The 21,276-nt window shown below is 42.3% G+C and overlaps 1 protein-coding gene across 1 annotated transcript in view; it reads right to left on the minus strand.

Annotated features, from left to right (window-relative positions):
* Window positions 1-21,276, minus strand: part of POLR3A (RNA polymerase III subunit A) — a 53,860-nt gene that overhangs the window by 17,823 nt on the left and 14,761 nt on the right. Inside the window, exons 8-18 of the mRNA XM_042907779.1 lie at window positions 21,022-21,184; window positions 20,707-20,843; window positions 19,280-19,383; window positions 18,269-18,410; window positions 15,195-15,335; window positions 11,084-11,153; window positions 10,312-10,439; window positions 9,845-9,983; window positions 8,418-8,582; window positions 5,008-5,180; window positions 1,344-1,455 (exon numbers count right to left, since the gene is read on the minus strand). Coding sequence (XP_042763713.1) covers window positions 1,344-1,455; window positions 5,008-5,180; window positions 8,418-8,582; window positions 9,845-9,983; window positions 10,312-10,439; window positions 11,084-11,153; window positions 15,195-15,335; window positions 18,269-18,410; window positions 19,280-19,383; window positions 20,707-20,843; window positions 21,022-21,184 — 1,474 coding nt within the window. The remainder of the gene's footprint in view (window positions 1-1,343; window positions 1,456-5,007; window positions 5,181-8,417; window positions 8,583-9,844; window positions 9,984-10,311; window positions 10,440-11,083; window positions 11,154-15,194; window positions 15,336-18,268; window positions 18,411-19,279; window positions 19,384-20,706; window positions 20,844-21,021; window positions 21,185-21,276) is intronic.

Genomic DNA, 21,276 nt, shown 5'->3' on the forward strand with positions numbered 1-21,276 from the left:
GGGGTGGGAGGGAAGCAGCAAAGTTGGACTTTATTCTGCCAAAAAAATTTACAGAAATAGAAGCATGGAGGTTTTGAATCTGAATGCAGTACCATGAAACTTAACGCTTTAGGTCCTAGACAACTATGAAATTAAAGCATTTACCATATCACTAAATACATTAATTTAGAAAGCTTTTTTAATTTTTTATTGTTTTTTTAATTTTTATTTTTTTTAACATTTATTTATTTTTGAGACAGAGAGAGACAGAGCACGAACGGGGGAGGGCCAGAGACAGAGGGAGACACAGAATCTGAAGCAGGCTCCAGGCTCTGAGCTGTTAGCACAGAGCCCGATGTGGGCTCAGAGCCTGGAGCCTACTTTGGATGCTGTGTCTCCCTCTCTCTCTGCCCCTCCCCTGCTAATGCTCTGTCTCTCAAAAATTAAGTAAACGTTAAAAAAATTTAAAAAAAATTGGGGGGCGCCTGGGTGGCTCAGTTGGTTGGGCGACCGACTTCGGCTCACGTCATGATCTCGCAGTTTGTGAGTTTGAGCCCTGCGTCGGGCTCTGTGCTAACAGCTCAGAGCCTGGAGCCTACTTCGGATTCTGTGTCTCCCCCTCTCTCTACCCCTACCCTGCTCACGCTCTGTGTCTCTCTGTCTCTCAATAATAAGTGTTAAAAAAATAAAAAAAAAATAGGAGTTAAATGTCTAAGATGTAAATAATTAAGTCTCTTTCTATACATATGATTTAAAAAGATATGCCCTGGGGCACCTGAGTGGCTCAGTTGGTTGAGCGTCCAACTTCAGCTCAGGTCATGATCTCACGGCTCTTGGGTTCGAGTCCCATGTCGGGCTCTGTGCTGACAGCTCAGAGCCTGGAGCCTGCTTCAGATTCTGTGTCTCCTCTCTCTCAAAAATAAATATACATTAAAAAAATTTTTTTAATAAAAAAAGTATGCCTTTATATATATATATATATATATATATATATATATATATATATATATATTTTAATATGTACATATTTATATATTAAATATACATATATTTATTTTTCGAGAGAGACAGAGGACACGAGTGGGGTAGGGGTAGGGGTAGAGAGAGAGAGGAAAGAGAGAGAATCCCAGGCAGACTCCGTGCTAAGAGCATGGAGCCGGACACGGGGCTCTGACTTATAAACCTCGAGGATCATGACTTCAGCTGAAACCAAGAGTCGGATGCTTAACCAACAGATGCACCCAGGTGCCCCAAGACATACCCTTATAAATGAACGGTCTGAAATTACTCCTGCATTTTCTGGGAGAAAACCTGCCAGCCCATACAGAGAATGCAATGAGGGCAGTTGGTGGAGGAGCGCACACCTTTGGAGCCGCACAGAGCCATGGTGAGTGGGCTATTGCTCTTATCCAGTTCCCGGAGGCAGGCACTGCCCGCGTGGTCGCGGATCACAGATAGCTCCTTCAGGATCAGAGCCTGGAGGGAAAAAGCGAGGTGCATGAGGACTCTGCTGACTACCAACGTTCAACCTGACATTTAATGAAATCTGACAAAATTTAAGCCAGATGTCAGATTTCCAATAAAGGGTTTCAAGCTTTTGAAGATCAATATGCCTTATCTATAAAGACCCTAACCTTCCATGAGGAAGGAAAGGTTCCAAATCAGTGTTTAAGGTAAAAATGATTAGTAACGAAGTCTTGAAAAATCCTTTAAATGGCCCCTAAGGCAGAAAGTATAATATAGCATGTGTATAGCATCCTCTACAATATGTCTGTATACATATCGACTGTACATGCACATGTAGAGGCCTAAATACACTTAGGAACAGAAGCTACCATGTAGTATGTAGTAACGGAAAACTGTTTATGCTAATTCTAAAATTTACCTCTTATTTTTACTTTCCAAGCACACATGTGAATTCTCACAAGTTAAGCGTGTGATAAGGTGACTCTACAGGAATATTCTAGTCCATGAGCTCATCTACAAGGTGTCCTTTCTCAGCTCACAGAGAGGGTGCTAAATCAGTTACGAGTCATGGTTCCACTAAAAACAAATGCTGCTGGAGTCTCAAGTAAATTCCTAGGTAAGTGCCAGTGAGGAACATCCATTTCTCTCTCTCTCTCAAGACTCAGAGAGATTAATCAAAAAACTGCTAGAACTGATAACATGAATTCAGCAAAGTCGCAGGATATAAAATCAATTTACAGAAATTGGTTGCATTTCTATACACCAATAATGAAGCAGCAGAAAGAGGACTTGTTCTCATTGCAATTGCACCAAAACCCGTAAAATACCTAGGGATAAACCTAACCAAAGAAGTGAAAGATCTATACGTTGAAAACTATAGGAGACTTATGAAAGAAACTGAAGAAGACAATTCTGACAATTTTCCTTTTTGGAAAAACATTCCATGCTCATGGATCAGAAGAACAAATATTGTTAAACTTTGTTTATTTATTTTATTATTGTTAAATATCCAAAGCAATCCACATGTTCAATGCAATTCCTATCAAAATAACACCAGCATTCTTCACAGAGCTAGAACAAACAATTCTAAAATTTGTATGGAACCAGAAAAGACCCCAAATAGTAAAAGTAATGTTGAAAAAGAAAACCAAAGCTGGGGGCATCACAATTCTGGACTTCAGACTATATTACAAAGCTGTAATCATATGGTACTGGCACAAAAACAGACACATAGATCAATGGAACAGAATAGACAACCCAGAAGTGGACCCACAAACGTATGGCCAACTAATCTTCAACAAAGCAGGAAAGAATATCCAATGGAATAAAGACAATCTCTTCAACAAATGGTGTTGGGAACACTGGACAGCAACATGCAGAAGAATGAACCCAGACCACTTTCTTACCATACACAAAAACAAACTCAAAATGGATGAAAGACCTAAAAATAAGACAAAAAGCCATCAAAATCCTAGAGAAGAAAACAGGCAAAAGACCTCAGCTGCAGCAACTTCTTACTTGACAAAGGCAAGGTAAACAAAAGCAAAAATTAACTACCGGGACCTCATCAAGATAAAAAGCTTCTGCATAGTGAAGGAAACAATCAGCAAAACTGAAGGAATGGGCAACTGAAAGCAACTGAAGGAATGGGAGAAGATTATTTCCAAATGGCATACCAGATAAAGGGTTAGTATTGAAAATCTATAAAGAACTTATCAAATTCAATACCAAAAAACAAATAATCCAGTGAAGAAATGGGCAAAAGAAATGAATAGACACTTTTCCAAAGAAGACATCCAGATAGCTAAAAGACACATGAAAAGAAGCTCAACATCATTCATCATCAAGAAAATACAAATCAAAACCACAATGAGATACCACCTCACACCTGTCAGAATGGCTAAAATTAACAACTCGGGAAACAACAGATGTTAGCGAGGATGCAGAGAAAGGGGAACTGCTTTTGCACTGTTGATGGGAATGCAAACTGGTGCAGCCGCTCTGGAAAACAGTATGGAGGTTCCTAAAAAATTAAAAACAAAACTACCCTACAATCCAGCAAATGCACTACTAGGTATTTATCCAAAGGATACAAAAATGCTGATTCGAAGGCGCACATGCACCCCAATGCTTATTGCAGCACTACTGACAATAGTCAAAGTATGGAAAGCCCAAATGTCCATCGACTGATGACTGGATAAAGATGTGGTGTATATGTATGTATGTGTGTGTATGTACACACACATACATACATACGTACACACGATGGAAAATTACTTGGCAATCAAAAAGAATAAAATCTTTGCCATTTGCGACAATGTGGATGGAACTCGAGTGTATTATGCTAAGTGAAATAAGTCAGAGAAAGATAAAAATCGTATGATTTCACTCATTTGGAATTTAAGAAACAAAACAGATAAACATAGGCGAGGGGAAGCAAAAATAAGATAAGTAGAGCGAGGGAGACAAACCATAAGAGACTTAAATACAGAGAACAAACTGAGGATTGCTGGTGGGGTATTGGGTGAGGGGATGGGCTAAATGGGTGATGAGCATTAAGGAGGGTACTTGTTGGGATGAGTACTGGGTTTACATGTAAGTGATGAATCACTAAATTCTATGACTGAAATCATTACTACACTATATGCTAGCTAACTGGGATTTAAAAAGTAAAAAAATAAATGAAAAGACTCAGTGAGATTAAGAATGAGCTAATGGTGAATGGTGCCTACAACTCTGCTTTCTTCCTATTTCACAAAAAATTCATGTCATCAGAAAATTTCTTATTGCTTATCCATTTTTCCACACTTAGGTGAGTTAAAGCTCTGAGCCATGGGCTGCAGGGGAGACAGAAGAAAGCCAGGTGAAATCCTGGTGCAGTCAGACTGCTGACCCAGGCTGCCTGAGAGAATGCAGAGCTCCCAGAGGCTGGTCCTCATTCTGATTCTGACCCTTGCTCGGCACGTTCTCAGCTAACCTAGTTTCTAATGTGACAGGGGAAGCAGATAGGCATGTGATATGAATTTTCCCTCTTCTGTGCCCCAGTCTCTTTTGAAGACCATCCATTGATTTTTATTTTTTTAAAGATTTGATTTTTAAGTAATCTCTATATCCAATGTGGGGCTCAAACCTACAACCCTGAGATCAAGAGCTGCAGGCTCTACCGACCGAACCAGCTAGGTGCTCCTTCAAAGACCATCCGTTTAAAGAGCTGTGGTTGCCAGTCTCTACTCCAAAGATGCTAGAAATAGAAAGGGCACAAGCATGTGAGTACCAGCTACAGAAGGGGCCTAAGTGTGACGCTGGAACAAGAGCAGCCCCATGTGGTCAAGTGAACAGATGTCTGTTTTCACCACCTAGAACGTGAAAGCTGCTAGGGATGTAAAGGATCCGATTGAAGGCCCTCCCCTTGTTAAACGAGAACACACACACGCCGCACAGGGCTGACCTGGGGCTAAAGGCACTGCCTTTACTTCCTCCTCCCTCTGCTACCTTCTCTTCAGGCTTGCAGCACAGCCCTGTGGGCATGAAGTGGCTAACCCACCCAAGGAGCAGACTCACCTCTAGAGTCTCCTCAGCGGTGCAACCAGGCTGCTGCTGCAGCTTTCCTGTGTTTAGGGCTTCAATGTACTCATCACATTTTTTATAGCCAGCATTCAGCAACTCATACTTGGCCTTTAGCAACCCTTGACCAGGTGTGACGTCACCAATCCCGATGGAGAATCCACGGTTTGCTGCAGAATAGTCGGCAGGTAGAGCAGAAAGAGAGTGCCATGGATGTTAGTCAAACCACTATATACAAACCAGTTTATACCTTGAGAGAATATATCATGACCCAATTAAATAAAAATGTATCAGTCTGTAGAGAGTTACATCAAAATGACCAAGACTCACTGAATCCTGTCAGAGACGTTACAACCCAGTGGGGAGCAAGTACTCCCCCCAACTAACTATAATATACAGCAGACCAATATTAAATACCAAAAAGCAGCTGGACAAAGTCAGCAATGGAAAGCGAGCCATCTGACTTCTTGTTCTAAGACATCATCTCAGATACCTTTCTGCCCACACCCCCTTCCTTCTTCAGAAATCCTCCCCAAACACAGAAAAACCCCACCTTTGAGGGAACTACACATGGTCAATAATTCCAACGCTAACGTATGTAGAAAATGGGTGGATGAGAGGCACTTGGCTTAGCAGGGTGGGGAAGGGATACCTAAGAGTGGCTATGGAAATGAGGACCCATGAGTCTGGAAATGCTCAGAAACTATACTGCCAGCTTCTGCAGATGCTAGAGACAACGTATGTGTTGGAGATAAGGAAACCTGATAGAAAACCAGTATTTTCCTGTGGAAGATGAGAGTTTATGTCCCAGTATACGGAATTAGAGAGCTCTAGACTGAGGGATCCTAAGTGCAAACAGAGAGGGAGGACTGTAAAGCAGGGCATGAGGTCTGTATATACTATGACTGTGATTCATTAGTCCCTTTCCCTGGCCACATCCCAGAATCCTGAGAAGCAGGTCTCAACTTGGGTGGGAGACTGAGAGCGGAAGTTATGTCCCTGCAGAAACCAAGCCTCCCTAGAGAAAAGTATTACTGACAGGGCTATTTGGTAGTTCCTCAATGAAAATGTTGCCTTGCAGCTCAATCAAGGGACTGAGAAGTCCATCAACCAACAGGCTCCGTCCATTTCCAATCGGTGTTTGGTGTCTCACTCCCCAAAATATGAATGGATAGCCAGGGACCACCAGATTAAAAAAAAAACATAACGTTTATTTGTTGTTCAGAGAGAGAGAGAGAGAGAGAGAGAGAGAGCGAGCATAAGTCGGGGAGGAGCAGAGAGAAGGAGACACAATCTGAAGCAGGCTCCAAGCTCCGAGCTATCAGCACAGAGTCCAACGCAGGGCTCGAACTGACAAAATGTGAGATCATGACCTGAGCCAAAGTCTGAGGCTTAACCAACTGAGCCAACCAGGCGCCCCTGGGACCACCAGACCTCTGAGGAAAGTCTTCAACATGAAAGACTAAAGACAACAAATGCACAGAAAAACAAAACTAAAGAGAAAATTCAGGGAGAATTTTCAGATAAATCTATGAAAAACATTGTCTCTGATAGAGAAGAGGTATCTGGAGATCAAGAACAGGAAGTCTTCAAACAAAAAAACAAACCCAAAAATCAAAATCTACCTGCAAATAAGAAACATGGAAAATATAGTTGGAAGTGAAATAAATGATAGTTAAAATAAAAAAAAAAAATCAATAGAGGAAATCACTTAAAATTTTTTTTAACTTTATTTTTGAGAGCGAGAACATGAATGGGGGAGGGGCAGAGAGCAACTGAGGGGAGGAGAGAAGAATCCCAAGCAGGCTCTGCAATGTCAGCACAGAGCCCAGGGGGAACTCATGAACTGTAAGATCATGACCTGAACCAAAACCAAGAGTTGGATGCATAACCAACTGAGCCACCCAGGTGCCCCGAGGAACTCACTTTTAATTTTTTATTTATGTATTTACTTTTGACAGAGAAAGAGAGAGAGAGAGGTGTGAGTGGGGGGAGGGGCAGAGAGAGAGGGAGACACAGAATCTGAAGCAGGCTCCAGGATCTGAGCTGTCAGCACAGAGCCCAACGTGGGGCTTGAACTCACGGACCATGAGATCATTACCTGAGCTGAAGTTGGCCCACTTTACTGACTAAACAGAGTTCGAGCAGGGGAGGGGCAGAGAGAGAGGGAGACACAGAATCCGAAGCAGTCTCCAGGCTCTGAGCTGTCAGCAGAGCCCGATGTGGGGCTCAAACTCACAAACTGTGAGATCATGACCTGAGCCGAAGTTGGCCACTTAATTGACTAAGCCACCCAGATGCCCCTCTAGGAAATCATTTTTAAAAGTTAAACTGAGGGGCACCTGACTTGCTCAGTCGGTTAAATGTCCTGACTCTTGCTTTCAGCTCAGGTCATGATCTCACAGTTCATGGGATTGAATCCCCCCTACTGGGCTCTTTGCTGACAGTGCTGGAGCCTGCTTGGGATTCTCTTTCTCCCTCTCTGCCTCTTCCCCCACCCAAATAAATAAACATTAAAAACAAAAAAAAGATAAAGTGAATCCAGAAACAAAGAAATGGACAACAGAGAAAAGAAGGTAAGAAAAATCACAGAGTCAATCTAGAAGCTCTACTTACAAAATGAACAAAAATTCCAAAAAGAACAGAGAAAGTTAAGGTGAGAAAATTATCAAACAAAAACAAAATTTCCACAACCAAAGGACACACGGAGGCAGATTAAGAGAGCTTACAGAGTGCCCAACACAATGAATGAAAAAAAGACACATACCAAGCGTCTACAGTGTGAACTTCCAGAACAAAGAGGATTTGCAAAGCTTCCAAAATGAAGACACATACAAAAGTTGAAAATAAGAATAGAAATACACTTTCACGGCAACTCTGTAGAGTAGAGCAGTACCTTCAAAATTCTGACGAAAAATAAAATTCAATCCAGAGCTCTATACCCAGCCAAACAATCGATCAAGTGTAAGGGTGGAAATGAAACGTTTTTGGGCACGTAAAAACCTGCACGTATGTGCAAGGAGAGAAGGGAAACACAGAGTAACCCAGCAGAGCTGAGCTGTGAGGGCCCAGAGGGCCATAGGTGGAGCGCAGGTACCTTGGAAGCAGCCTGCGGAGGGCCCTTGTCTAACAACCCTGTCTGACTGGCATCGCGGAGCTACTGGGCATTTTGAGAGAAGAATTCAAGAGCAAGTTCAAATCTGAAACCAGGCAAGTCAGTACTGAGCTGATCCCGTTCTGTAAGTCCCAAATGATTCAGCCTGGAGTAAGTCTCCTTTCCTATGTGCGGGTATGTGTGTGGCATGTGGGGGCTGAGGGAAGGAAACAAAGGTAAAAGAACAAGCTAACGCACAGCCCTGAAACCCGAGCAACCACCACCATACGCCGAGGACGCTGGAGATACTCACAGAGGTAGACAGGAGCCAGCCTGGCAAGCCGTGACATTGCATCGGCAGCTTCGTTCTGCCCCCAGTCTCGCAGCAAAATGTAAAAAATATTGTTCTTCGATCCTGATCCCAACGTTCCCTTGTCCATGCTGCCGCTCATCAACTCACTGTTCTGGATGGTAACGTCTGCAAGGACAGCAAAGATTGGGCACTTGAACAATTACTTACTACTCAGCCTCGTTCCAACGTGGGGCAGTGGAGAAAGCATGCTCCCATTATGAAAATTAAAGCAAAGCAAAGCAAAGCAAAATTCTCTCAAAATTTTTTGAGGGGAAAAAGAGAGAAATCTAGGGACTTTTGAGAAGCATGAAAAGCCCAGTTATTTACCTTACAGTCCTAACTCTGAAATGTACTACAGGACCCTCATTTTCAACTGTGAACTATAAGTGACAGCACCGAGCACTTATCCTGTGTCACAGGGATGTTGTGAGCATCTGATGAAATCACATGCCACAAACTACTCCATAAACTGTAAAGCACTTTGTTATTCCCCCAAGATGATGAAAACTGATGACACCACCATGAAGAGCCTATACAACAAAATGGAATTACATTGAGAAGAAACAAAATACAATCTAAAACAAGGAAGCCAAAACACCTGAAAGACCAGAGGTGTGTTTTCAAAGCAAAGGCTCTAACCCTGAGAAAAATCGGTGCCCTTCAACACATTTACTCTTCATTACAAAACAGGAATCTTGACCTTCAGAGACTCTGTGGTTCAGTTCTTCAGCACAGAGTCCTGGAGATCCATTTCTTGTCACAAGACCTTGCTAGCAAAGCCCATTCGAAGTCAGTGCCATCCAGAGGAGCCTGCTGGGGAGCTGCTGGTTAGCAGTCTGGGGTGAGCAAGGGAGCTCGCGTCAGAAAGGAAACGCTGGCTGAAAGGCACTGGTCTGTGGACTATACTTTGGGTTGAATTAGTCTGGATGACTCAGATGGCTTAACATTTATATCCTCTTGTGGTTACACCTGATCTTCGTGTTATAAGAAATAAGTTGACCAGGAGGCGATAGAAAAATAGTCCCATTATACTTTTAGACAATGAACACATTTTTTGGACATAAAATGATAAATTATATGCCTCATATGATGAGATACTTTCTTATGGCAAAAAAGGGGGGGGCAGAATAAAAGAAAGAAATTGAATTAATTTACAGACACTAGTCATCTAAAACACATCCAGAGAGGAACATTCTAATCACTGGATCATGTATCTACATGATCTCTCCTTTTTAGAGAAATTGGGAATCACAGCTGAGGACATACCAACTACACTTCCCTAAAGAATAAACTTCCTGCCTAAGAGAAACATTGGATTTGCTTGCTAAGTGAAGGCAGTCATTGGCCACCTGCTTTCTGCCCGCTCCCACCCTGCTGCTTTGACTCACAGGAATCGTTGACACAGAGATCTTCTCCTTTGCCACAGTACTGCTTTCCCTTGGTTCGGAGATTGGCCCTTACTGGATTGTCGTCACTAGGTCTGAGGATGACGCTGAATATCTGCTTTCCCGTCCACAGGGTGACAGGCTGAAGGAGGAAGAAAGTCACAACATCAGCTGGCTGAGCCTGGTCTGCAGAGTACTCACATGCAAACCTGTCCCTGACATGCCTGGCTCCCGCACAAAGCTTTACTGTCTTAAATGTATAGTTATTTGCATAGAGAGAGAAAGAAAATGCATGCGTACACATGGGGGAGGACAGAGAGAGGGGAGAGAGAATCCCAAGCAGGCTTTGCACTCTCAGTGCAGAGCCTGAGGCAGGGCTTGATCTCATAAACTATGAGATCATGACCCGAGCAGAAACCAAGAGTAAGATGTTTAACCGACTGAGCCACCCGGGTGCTCCCAGCACAAACCTTTAATATTGTAGGTGGTGGGAGGCGAACTTTAATTTTCTCATCCTTGCCAACTAATATTGAAGCAATGATTTGGCAGGCCTTGGCTCGGTCAAAGAAAGTGTCCTTAAGAGTGAGGAGATAGGCGCCTATGAATGTTGCAAACACCACAAAAAGAAATGGAGTGAATGTGCGAGACAATTACAAGGTTTAAATTTTATTTTTTTTTTTACCTTAAAAAAGTTTATTTTTTTTTGGGGGGGGGGAGGCACAAGCAGGGCAAGGGGCAGAGAGAGAGAGGGAGACACAATCTGAAGCAGGCTCCAGGCACTGAGCTGTCAGCACAGAACCCGACGTGGGGCTCAAACTCACCAACTGTGAGATCATGACCTGAGCCAAAGTCAGACGCCTAACTGACTGAGCCACCCAGGCGCCCCAAAAGGTTTCGATTTTAAAAGGAATCTGGAATATTGTAAGGAGTGAGTTAAAACCTATAGCTGCTTGCTGGCTCCCTCTTCCACTAGAATCTAAGCTCCACAAGGGATTTTGACTCACTGTCCTATCTCCAGTGCTTAGAAAACTGTCTAGTGCACGTCAGGAGCTGAACAAATGCTTACTGATTCAATGAATAACCAGCCAATCCAAAATCTCTCAAGCAGATTCAGAATCAAACATAGTAAACAACAGAATTAAACACATGAAATTAAATCGCTTCTCAAGTTGCTACATGAATCACTGTGAATGAGAATCCTAGTGTTCCATAGTCTCCTTTCAAGTGAATTCATAAACACACCTGTTAGAAAGTCCTGAATAGCAGCAATCAGTGGTTCTCCATTTCTTGGTGTTACAAGATTTGCTTTCGTCTAAAGGAAAAACAAACACAACATGTTAGCCATTCTCGGACACTCTTTGGATTGCATGATGCAGTCCAAAGAACCGCACCACAAACGCTCTGAATTGTCACACATAAATAAAGAAGAGCAGGCGAGCAGAAAAGTGGGACTGAGAAATGGCAGCCAAGGCTCTCAATCCCAGCTGTCACTAGCTCCTTGCTCCTTCATCTGTTAAGAGGAGTCAAAACATACCTGCAACACTGAAGTCAGACGTTCCTGCCAACACTGAATACTGAGTGAAGCTTTGGATTCCTGTAAGAACTCTGTATGTGTAAGACTTCCTAGTTATTAATAAATTCACTTCTCCAAAGAAAATTCACTTCTATGAATGATAAATAGCACTGTTCTCTTTGAGGTCAATCAATTTCATACCTCTCCACAACGAGGGCAGAATTGTTGAACTCTTAATGAAGACAGTGAGTCCTAATGATAATCAATGACACAATTTAATGAAAATTTAATGAATGCCTACACTGAGCAAAAAGGGGTGCTAGCTGTCCAGTGCATAATTAACAAATTAAAAAAGATTCTGCGCATCAGAGTGCATATGCTCAAGTTTTGTTGTTGTTGGGAAATAAGTGACATGTAAATTTGCTTAAATCATGATGTGGAGATGCTTATGTTATTTGTGGGTTGTCTAGGCAACCTCACCTGGAGTAAAAGGCCCTCCAAGGCAGAGACCTGTTCCTGCTTTATTGTGAACATTCACAGAACAAAGATCCTCCAATGAGGGCTGGAAGGTAATCGTTCATGCTTGTTTTCAAGAATCTCTCTGGGATGGGAAAGGGAGTGGTCTGGGGCTGAGCACGTGAAGCTGGGATTTGCATATTTTGTAAAAGTCTCCCCAGTAATTTGGGACCACATTCAGGCTAGAGCCCTACCTATTGAGACAGAACTGCTGAGTTGATACAGTTAGATGATAATTTTCTTACATGTAATTGAGAAGATTTGTCCTGATGGTAACAAAGATCTTCCATCCTGGCCTTAGAGCCTGTGTTTTTTTTGTTTTTTTTTTTTTTTTAATTTTTTTTTTTCAACGTTTTTTTATTTATTTTTGGGACAGAGAGAGAGACAGAGCATGAACGGGGGAGGGGCAGAGAGAGAGGGAGACACAGAATCGGAAGCAGGCTCCAGGCTCTGAGCCATCAGCCCAGAGCCTGACGCGGGGCTCGAACTCACGGACCGCGAGATCGTGACCTGGCTGAAGTCGGACGCTTAACCGACTGTGCCACCCAGGCGCCCCTAGAGCCTGTGTTTTATTGTCATTTTTAATCAATGATATATGCTGTTATAACAAAATGGATCCTCAGTACCGAACTCATGGCTGAAGTCCAAGTAGTTGGCTACAGGCCATTATCTCTAGCAACTAGCTTACATAGCTGATATCACTAGCAACATTCTAATTATTACTTTTTTGTTACAAAAATAGTATGTTTTTTACAGAAAGTCTAAAAATATAGATAAGCGAAAAAAGCCAAAACGACAACAACAAAAAAACCCCACCCAGAATCCCAAAAAAACATCTCTGCATGGAACTGCCAAACCAAAAGAACTGCAGTTAAAACATTTTGGTATATAACCTTCCCAATTTCTGGCTATAAGCTTTTTTACAAACACGGAAACATCTATTTACCAAATGAAATAAGATCATGTCTTTCTTACACACAGCCTGCTTTTTAAATAAAAAATAAATCATAAGTAGCTTTATGCTGACAACAATACTACATCATCATTTTTAAGGGCCATGCAGGATTTTGTGGTACGAATGTGATGTGATTTAACCTAACCAACTTTTTTATTGGCGGACATTGCCTGCTTCTAATGTTTTATCATTACAAGTGATTTTGCAACTGGTTATTTCCTCTGGAGAGCTTACTAGAGTAAGAGTACAAGGTCAGAAAAAATGAGTGCACTGGTCAACGCACCATCTGACTGTGGGAGTGTGGATCTCACTCATGGCCATTGCCCTCCTCATCTTCTCTCTTGCTATCTCCCAATACAGAGCACAGCACTCCTCACAACTGTTACAAATACAAGGCTTAGGAGGAAACAGGCTAGCCTCTTGTTACCTCATGTATGATCACACCACAGGGTCTTTGTACCTGTTGGTCCTCTGCTTGGATTGATCTTTTGCTGACAACCACACTGCTCGTCAACTTCTTTTAGAACTTGCCTTGAGTGTTATCGTTCTAGTGGCCCTCTCAGACCATCCTCCATGAAACAGGACCCCTCTCATTTTCTTTCCTCCTTGTTGTGATTTATTCTTTTCTTCTCAGCACTTGCCACCACACGACCTATTTTATATTGGTTTATTCTCCACCTCTCCCCATTCGAATAAGGATAAAAGCAAGAATTTTGACTTTTTTCTTCTGTCTTGCCCTCCTAGGAGAGTACTTGGTGGCACACAGTAGGTACTCATTAAGCATCAACTGAATCATTTAAAAAGGCTGAGGGGTCTGAAGAAATAACTCGGAAGGAAGACTCCAAATGCACAAAGATGGCCCTTAAGGGATTTGTCCTCATAGCAAACAGGGAAAACACCCTAAATTTTCAGAAGGTAGGTGAATCATGGTGTGCAAGCTTGTGAAATACTGTGAAGCCATTATAATCAATAAATATGAAAACTTTACAACAAAGGTGGGGCATTTATAACATGTTAAGTAGATAAAAGCAAAACCAAGGCTACTAAAAACCATGACTGCCACCATCTAAGTTCGTGGATAAGCAACAAACAGATAAAAATAGGGGTGCCTGGGTGGCTCAGTCGGTTGAGCATCCAAATCTTGATCTTGGCTCAGGTCACGATCTCACGGTTGTGAAATCGGGCCCCATGTCAGGCTCCACACTGACAGTGGAGTGTGCTTGGGATTCTCTCTCTCCCTCTCTGTCTGCCACCCCTCCATTCTCTCTCTCAAATAAATAAACAACAAAAAAAGACATGGAGATAAAGAAAAAAGAGATGTGATGTGTAAAAACCTCACCTTATTTAAATAACTCCATTACACCACAATGTTTGAATAAGTAAGAAACTGATGTTCTAAAAAAACTGAAATTACCCGCATGAATTTCTTAGTATTAAGTGTGTGTACAAAAGAAGTAACACATCAAATACTTTACTAGAAAAGATGTCGACTTTAGGCATGAAAAACCGAGGCACAGGCCATGAATGCAGCCACTCGTTCCTGTCCCCACCAAATCCTCATGTACTTTTAATAGATCTGCTTACAGAACTTAACAGCCTTCACTTTAGAATCGATACTAACATCCTACCCCAAAAGAAATGAAAAACACTCTATCAGAAATGGTAAGAAGTGTTTTGTGGGTAGAAACACTAACAACCACAGCCAAATCTACTCATAACAAGAAAACCAGAATACTGGGAAAAAGGAAAACCTAGCCTCTAAAAACTCAACAGTTCAGGGCCCTGTTAAATTTAGGAGCGATGAGCCCCGCGCAGCACTGTGCTACAGCTGGGTTCGCGAGCCGGTAGTCCATGTAGCACAGCAACGAGAGCCCAGCCGCACGCTCCTGGAGAGCAGGTGTCTGTGTGACTCATCGCTGAACTTCTCTGCCATCTAAGGGGCTCCCCTTAATGGCTGGAAAATGAAATGGTGGTATGGGTCATCATATAATTATTCTGTTTAGGGTGACCTTTAGACGACAAACAAGTATGTGACATACTATGGGAAAGTCTTCAATAAAGTGTATGGGTACTCAAAAGAATTTTCAGCTACCAGAAAATCTACTTATGCAGAACATCTGCTGTGCCCTTGACACCCAACAGTCAAGATACTGCTACGCCCGCATCTATCTTTTCCCAGCTGGTTTCCATGTATGTCCTGTACCTTAGAAACGCATATTACAGGCCAGAAGAATACCCACTCCTTTCAGCTCCCCACCTGTCACTGACACTCCCTTACACCCTACAGGGTGTTTTCACACAGGACACATGCTCCCCTCCCCCTCCTTTCAAGCTGTTACACAGAAGCGGGGCTGCCCTACCCTACATACCCCCATGAGAACAAGAGCCTCTGCTTTAGCTTCTTCTGTTTGAGGAAGATGAAGGTTCATCTCATCACCATCAAAATCCGCATTGTAGGGTGTACAGACACACTCGTTAAATCTGAAGGTCCGGTGCGGCTTGACCTTGGCCTGTGGAATACAAAAAAACAAAACAGGAGAGGGGCTTAGTCATTTATCCAAAAGCTTCATGGTTTCAAAATATTAATAAATGGCTTCCTTGAAAACTGGACACTTTAGATTAAGGAAATAAAATCTTTGTATGTTTTGTTAAGAGATACATGTCACTTGTGGAGGTATTCTTTATGAGATCAAAACAATGCAATGAGTTTGTTTTAATACAAGGCAAGCACCAAGGTTAAGAGCCATGTGAAGGGGCTCCCACTGGCCACTGACGTCACAGCTGGGTATGAAAAAGATTTATAGCAGAAGTTGAATAAAACACATGGACTAAATAAAAACTCAGGGTTTATTATTATTCTTATTTTTTAATTTAAATTCAAGTTAGTTAACATATAGCGTAATAATGATTTCAGGAATAGAACTTAGTGATTCATCACTTACATAGAACATCCTGTGTTCATCCCAACAAGTGCCCTCCTTAATGCCCATCACCCATTTAGCCCATCCCCCTTCTCAACACCCCGCCAGCAACCCTCAGTATGTTCTCTGTATTCAAGAGTCTCTTATGGAAAAACCCATGGGTTAATGACACCGAAAAAAGAGAAAGCAAAAACAGACAAAAAAATCCAACCCGACCTCGTTGGAAGAAACTGAGCACCAACTTTTTCCTTCCCAGACTGACAATAAAGGAACAAGAATCAGGCATTTATGCTGCTTTTCCTTCAGGCACTATACTTTTTGGATAAACAAATAACCGTAGTTAACAAGAACAGGCTCTTCATTATAAAAATGATAGGTATGGAGGGTGCCTAAGTGGCTCGGTGGGTTAAGATCTGACTTTGGTTCAGGTCATGATCTCATGGTTGGTGAGCTCGAGCCCCATGTCTGGCTCTGTGCTGACAGTTCAAAGCCTGGAGCCTACTTCAGATTCTGTCTCCCTCTCTCTCTGCTCCTCCCCTGCTCACTCTTTCTCTATCAAAAATAATAAAAGATTTTTTAAAAAATTTTTTAAATTTTTTAATTAAAAAAAATTTTTTTTTAACGTTTATTTTTGAGAGAAAGAAACAGAGCATGAGTGGGAGAGGGGCAGAGAGAGAGGGAGACACAGAACTGGAAGCAGGCTCCAGGCTCTGAGCTTTCAGTACAGAGCCCGACGTGGGGCTTGAACTCATGAGCGGTGAGATCATGACCTGAGCCAAAGTCAGGTGCTTAACCAACTGAGCCACCCAGGGACACCCCCCCCCCCAAATTTTTTTAATAAAATGATAGGTATGGAATATGAAAGGCATGATAAATGAGAAATTCTTCACTTTGCAGCCCCAATGAAATAACACGGGCAATAATTGGCCATGGATGAAGTCTTTAGATAAAAGGTTGGTAAGGAAACTTTCAAGGGAGGCATCAGGCTGAAGTATCTGACGCTCTAACCTTCTCAACATAAGAAGAGTGGGGCAGCCAGACAGCACGCCCCTCCTGAAATAAGGTAAGAAGCAGCCAGTGCCACCTAGGAGTCATTCTTGCCAGAAGCTGAGCCTGAATCTGATCGCGCCTCGAGTACTGCTCAGTTCAGAGGGATAAAAGGAACAATAAACTCTTAGTGCCGTATGCTTACACACACACACACACACACACACACACACACACACAACATGAGACATTGTTTAGGACAAGTGACCTGTTTTTTTCCAACGACGACACTGAAATTACAAGAACAGGGGGAGGGGAGATTGTTGTAGAGAGACCGAGGACCTGTATCAACCAAATGTAACATGCAGACTTTACATCCTGATTTGGACAAAGTAGCTGCGAAAAGACAGTTGAGACCCTTGGGGAAATGTGCACATGGGCTGTGTGCTAGACAAGAGCAGTGAGTGAGTGTTCATTCCGTGTGGTGTGACAATGGCGCTGTGGTTGTGTGTGTCTTGCACAAGTAAACTATTTAACTGACTGAGCCACCCAGGTGCCCCCATCACACGCATGAACTGATCACACACAGAGAAAAGACCTGACACCTGGGTCATCAAAGAAAGAAGGGAGAGGGAAAACAGGTGTGGCAGAATCTTGGAAAATTATTCAATATAGAGAATGGGAACATATGAGTTCATCATAGTATTCTTTCTACTTTTGTATATATTTGAAATTTTTCAAGCAAAAAAACCTTTACTTTGAAAATGTCCCAAAGCCAAGCAAAAGTTTCTGGAAAGGGAGGGATTTTGTTCACCTCCCCAGATCCCCATGATCGTAATCCCATAGTCATAAAGTGCTTCTTCGGTATTTCCACGCTTAAGTAAAATGACTGATGCAGCATGTTCGTAAACTGAAAGACCAAATCTAGAAAAACACTAACTGAAGAGCCTGTTTAAATGCTGCTGCAAATGCTCGTGGATTTAACGGCTTTGGAGATAGGAGAATTTATGAATATTTAACGAATTAAAGTTGCACCTCATTTCCATTTTAAATCTCCAGAAAAAGGAACTGCTGTTGTTGCAAAACTAAATCACTGAAAAAAATATGCTCCAAGGTCTTCATTGGAGGGCCACTGTGACGAAAAATCTCCTAAGCATTTTAGTTCCATAGTTAATAAGCCACGTTAAACCCCAAATCAACTTTCAGCTATATCTGTTTTACATAAGTCTGCATACACATATATATGTATATATTTTCATTTGCAAGTGAAATCATGCCAGTTACTTTCATGCCAATTTTCAATTAGTTCCTTTCTGTTTTACTGTTGAGTGCAGATTTTATAAATATTAAAAACGTTGAAGGGAAGCTTAAAATGTAAAAGTTTCACTCAAACTAAAAAGTGAAGGAAGAGAAAAATCAAAAGTGACAAAAAATTTCAGATTACCGGCAATCTGAATTTTAGGGGTCTGGAATTTAGCATGCGCACACAGCAGACTCCCACCCAACAGAAAATAAAAACAGAATCTCACACTCACCAGATGCGCCATAATGCTCAATTTGTGCAGTGAGGGCTGCCGATTGAACAGCACCACATCTCCATCTATGAGGTGCCTCTCCACGATGTCCCCGTACTTGAGCTCCTGAGCCATCTTTTCCCTATTTCCGTACTTCAAAAACCTACACATGTGATAAGAAACGTGATCTGTGAGAACAAGGCTCCCTCACCAAGGTGCTCCCTCTTCATGTCAGGATTCAGTCTCTAAAATGATGGATATTTCATTGGATCAAAGCTGCCTCCACAAGCCATTAAACTATGACACAGATAGGTCCTCATTTTGTAAATGTTAAATATGAGAAAATTATGTCTTAGAATCACAAAAATGCAGTCGTAAGTCAGCTTCTCCCACAGCACCCTGTTGATATGTTTTGTCTCATGTTTGTCTCAAGAGATAAAAAGGCACCAGAGATCAGTGAAGGGTCAGAGCTGGCCAAACCAGTGCCCCCTAGGCTGTGAGTAGAGTCAAGTAACCCCAGAGAGCCCACACGATGCAGAAAATGATTGGCTTGCACACCCCCACGTGTTCTGTCTTCCTAGATACAACGTTAAACACAAGGGAACAAATAGACATTTTGTGTATATGCAACGAGTAAGCACAGCAAATGACATACCTAGGCTCACTACAATTTAAACAGTATTTTCCACAGGCTAAAATGTCACAAATGCCAGATTTTGGACGACATTCTTTGGCTGAATATGGCGACCTCTGTCATGAGAAGGTCATTACACACAGCTAGATTGAGACAGCATTGGAGTGCTGGGTGGCTCAATCAGTTAGGCATCAGACTTTGGCTCAGGTCATGATCTCACAGTTTGTGGGTCTGAGCCCCGCGTCAGACTCTGTGCTGACAGCTCAGAGCCTGGAGCCTGCTTTGGATTCTGTGTCTCCCCCCCAGTCTCTGCCCCTCCCATGCACATGTTCTGCTCTCAATAATAAATAAATGTTAAAAAAAAAATTAAAAAGAAAAACAGATTGAGACAGCATTACCTTTTCATCTGTGTGTGTCTCTGCTGAATGAAATTGGCTCCTGGGTGAACTTCAGGGCCATTTCGAACCAGTTTCCTCAAAAAGTTGATGTTTGCTTTGTTCACCTGCACAACCACGGTAGAAGACACAAGGAGAGGCTGTTAGCTTTCTGTAAGCTAGCACACTATACTGTACTGTGTCTCAATCTTTACTTTCCTTGAGTGATTCCAGAAGAAAGAGAAGAAACTTGTTTATCTCCTGCTGCCTAGAGTCTTGGGTTTAATGACAACAGCTGATTGGCACACAGGCACCCAGGTTCCAGTCCGAACTCACCACTGGTAGGGTGAAATGGCCAAGTCCTTTCTGGTCTTTGGTTTCCCCATTAGTAAAATGAGTGGGCTGGACTCAGCTGAAGGGACCTTCTAGAACATTCTATGAGCAGTTGGCAACTTTACTAGCAGTAATTTACCATGGGCTCCTGAGGTTTAAAAGCTGTAGCACCAGCACTGTTAGACCCTGGTCTGCAACATCATGTCCCATGACCTCTTGGACAACAGTCTCGTGAAATACCGTCTGAGAAGGAAACTCTGGATCGTTAGTAAATCAACTAAGGATACTTTACACAAGCTTTACTGGAAGCTTCCATGATCTGGGCTAATTATGAATCTCAAAAGCAAACCCGAAGCCAATACCTTCCTGCTATCAGGCCTTGCATTTTCTATACCTCAGTTACTGTAAAGGCCATTTTACACTCATGATGAGTGTGAGTTAAGTGTAAAGTGGGGCAGCCTTTCTGGCTATGCCTCAATAGTCTTAAAACACCCCAGATATTGGACTCGATGGTTGGTAAGGCCTTAAAAATAATAATCTATCCCAAGAAAATTAACTGGGTGTGGTGTTTATCATTTAGTGGCCTTATCTTATTTTATTGCTTTTTAAAATTTTCATTTATTTTTGAGAAAGAGGGAGAGACACAGACAGTGTGAGCAGAGGAGGGGCAGAGAGGGTGGGAGACACAGAATCCGAAGCAGGCTCTAGGATCCGAGCTGTCGGCACAGAGCCTGACGTGGGGCTCGGACCCACGAACTGCAAGATCATGACCCGAGCTGAGGTCAGATGTTCAACCAACTGAGCCACCCAGGCGCCCCTATCATTAGTTATTTTAAAAGAAGAGGTAAGAACCAACACAGGAAGAGGTCAAAGACCATACTCCTTGGAGAAGTAAGTTGCAGAAGAGATGTCTGACATAAATGTGAATATATACACACAAAGGCAAACATATCTGTGTTTGTGTATGTTGTAGATACTACATGTGGTGGTTTATGCGTCAGACTAGAAGATCAACACACACACCTCGGGATTTTCCAACTGTCTACTGTTTGGAATCTCAAAATAATAATGTAAAAGACTGGAGTCAAAACAGAATCGAGCAGCTGAATGGTACTTACCTTCTCAGGAAAAGTAAGAATTTTGGCCACGTGAACTGGCACGGCTACCTCATCAATCCTGAGGTTGGGGTCAGGTGAGATGACTGTTCTGCCAGAAAAATCTACTCTCTTTCCTGAAAGGTTGCCTCTAAATCGACCTAAATCAATAAAAATAGGTTATAGGTCTCTGCAGCACAAATGTATGCTGTTTGGGGATATAGTATGACCACAAACAAGAAAATTCTGTAATTTTTAACTAGATACACTAGACACACTCCAAAAAAAGGGTAACAAAAGGCAGAAAACTGTCTCCTGCACATTTTGTTGGAAACGTACCCTGTTTTCCCTTTAGGCGCTGGACAAAACCTCTGGTCCATTTCTTGGGCGCCATGTTGAGGGGGATGCCTGAGAGCTCACTGTTAATGTAGAGGGCACACTGCAGCTGCAGGAAATCCCAGTCTTCCATGATCATCTGGGTCTTAGCTCCTGATATGCGATGCTAAAAATGAGCAGAAATAAAGAAAAAAAAAATGATCCTGGGTCAATCTTTCTCAATAAGAAGGGTTTGCATAGATACACTCTTAAACCTGG

This window comes from Panthera leo, chromosome D2, assembly GCF_018350215.1.
Source record: "Panthera leo isolate Ple1 chromosome D2, P.leo_Ple1_pat1.1, whole genome shotgun sequence".
NCBI classification, from domain to species: Eukaryota; Metazoa; Chordata; class Mammalia; order Carnivora; family Felidae; genus Panthera; species Panthera leo.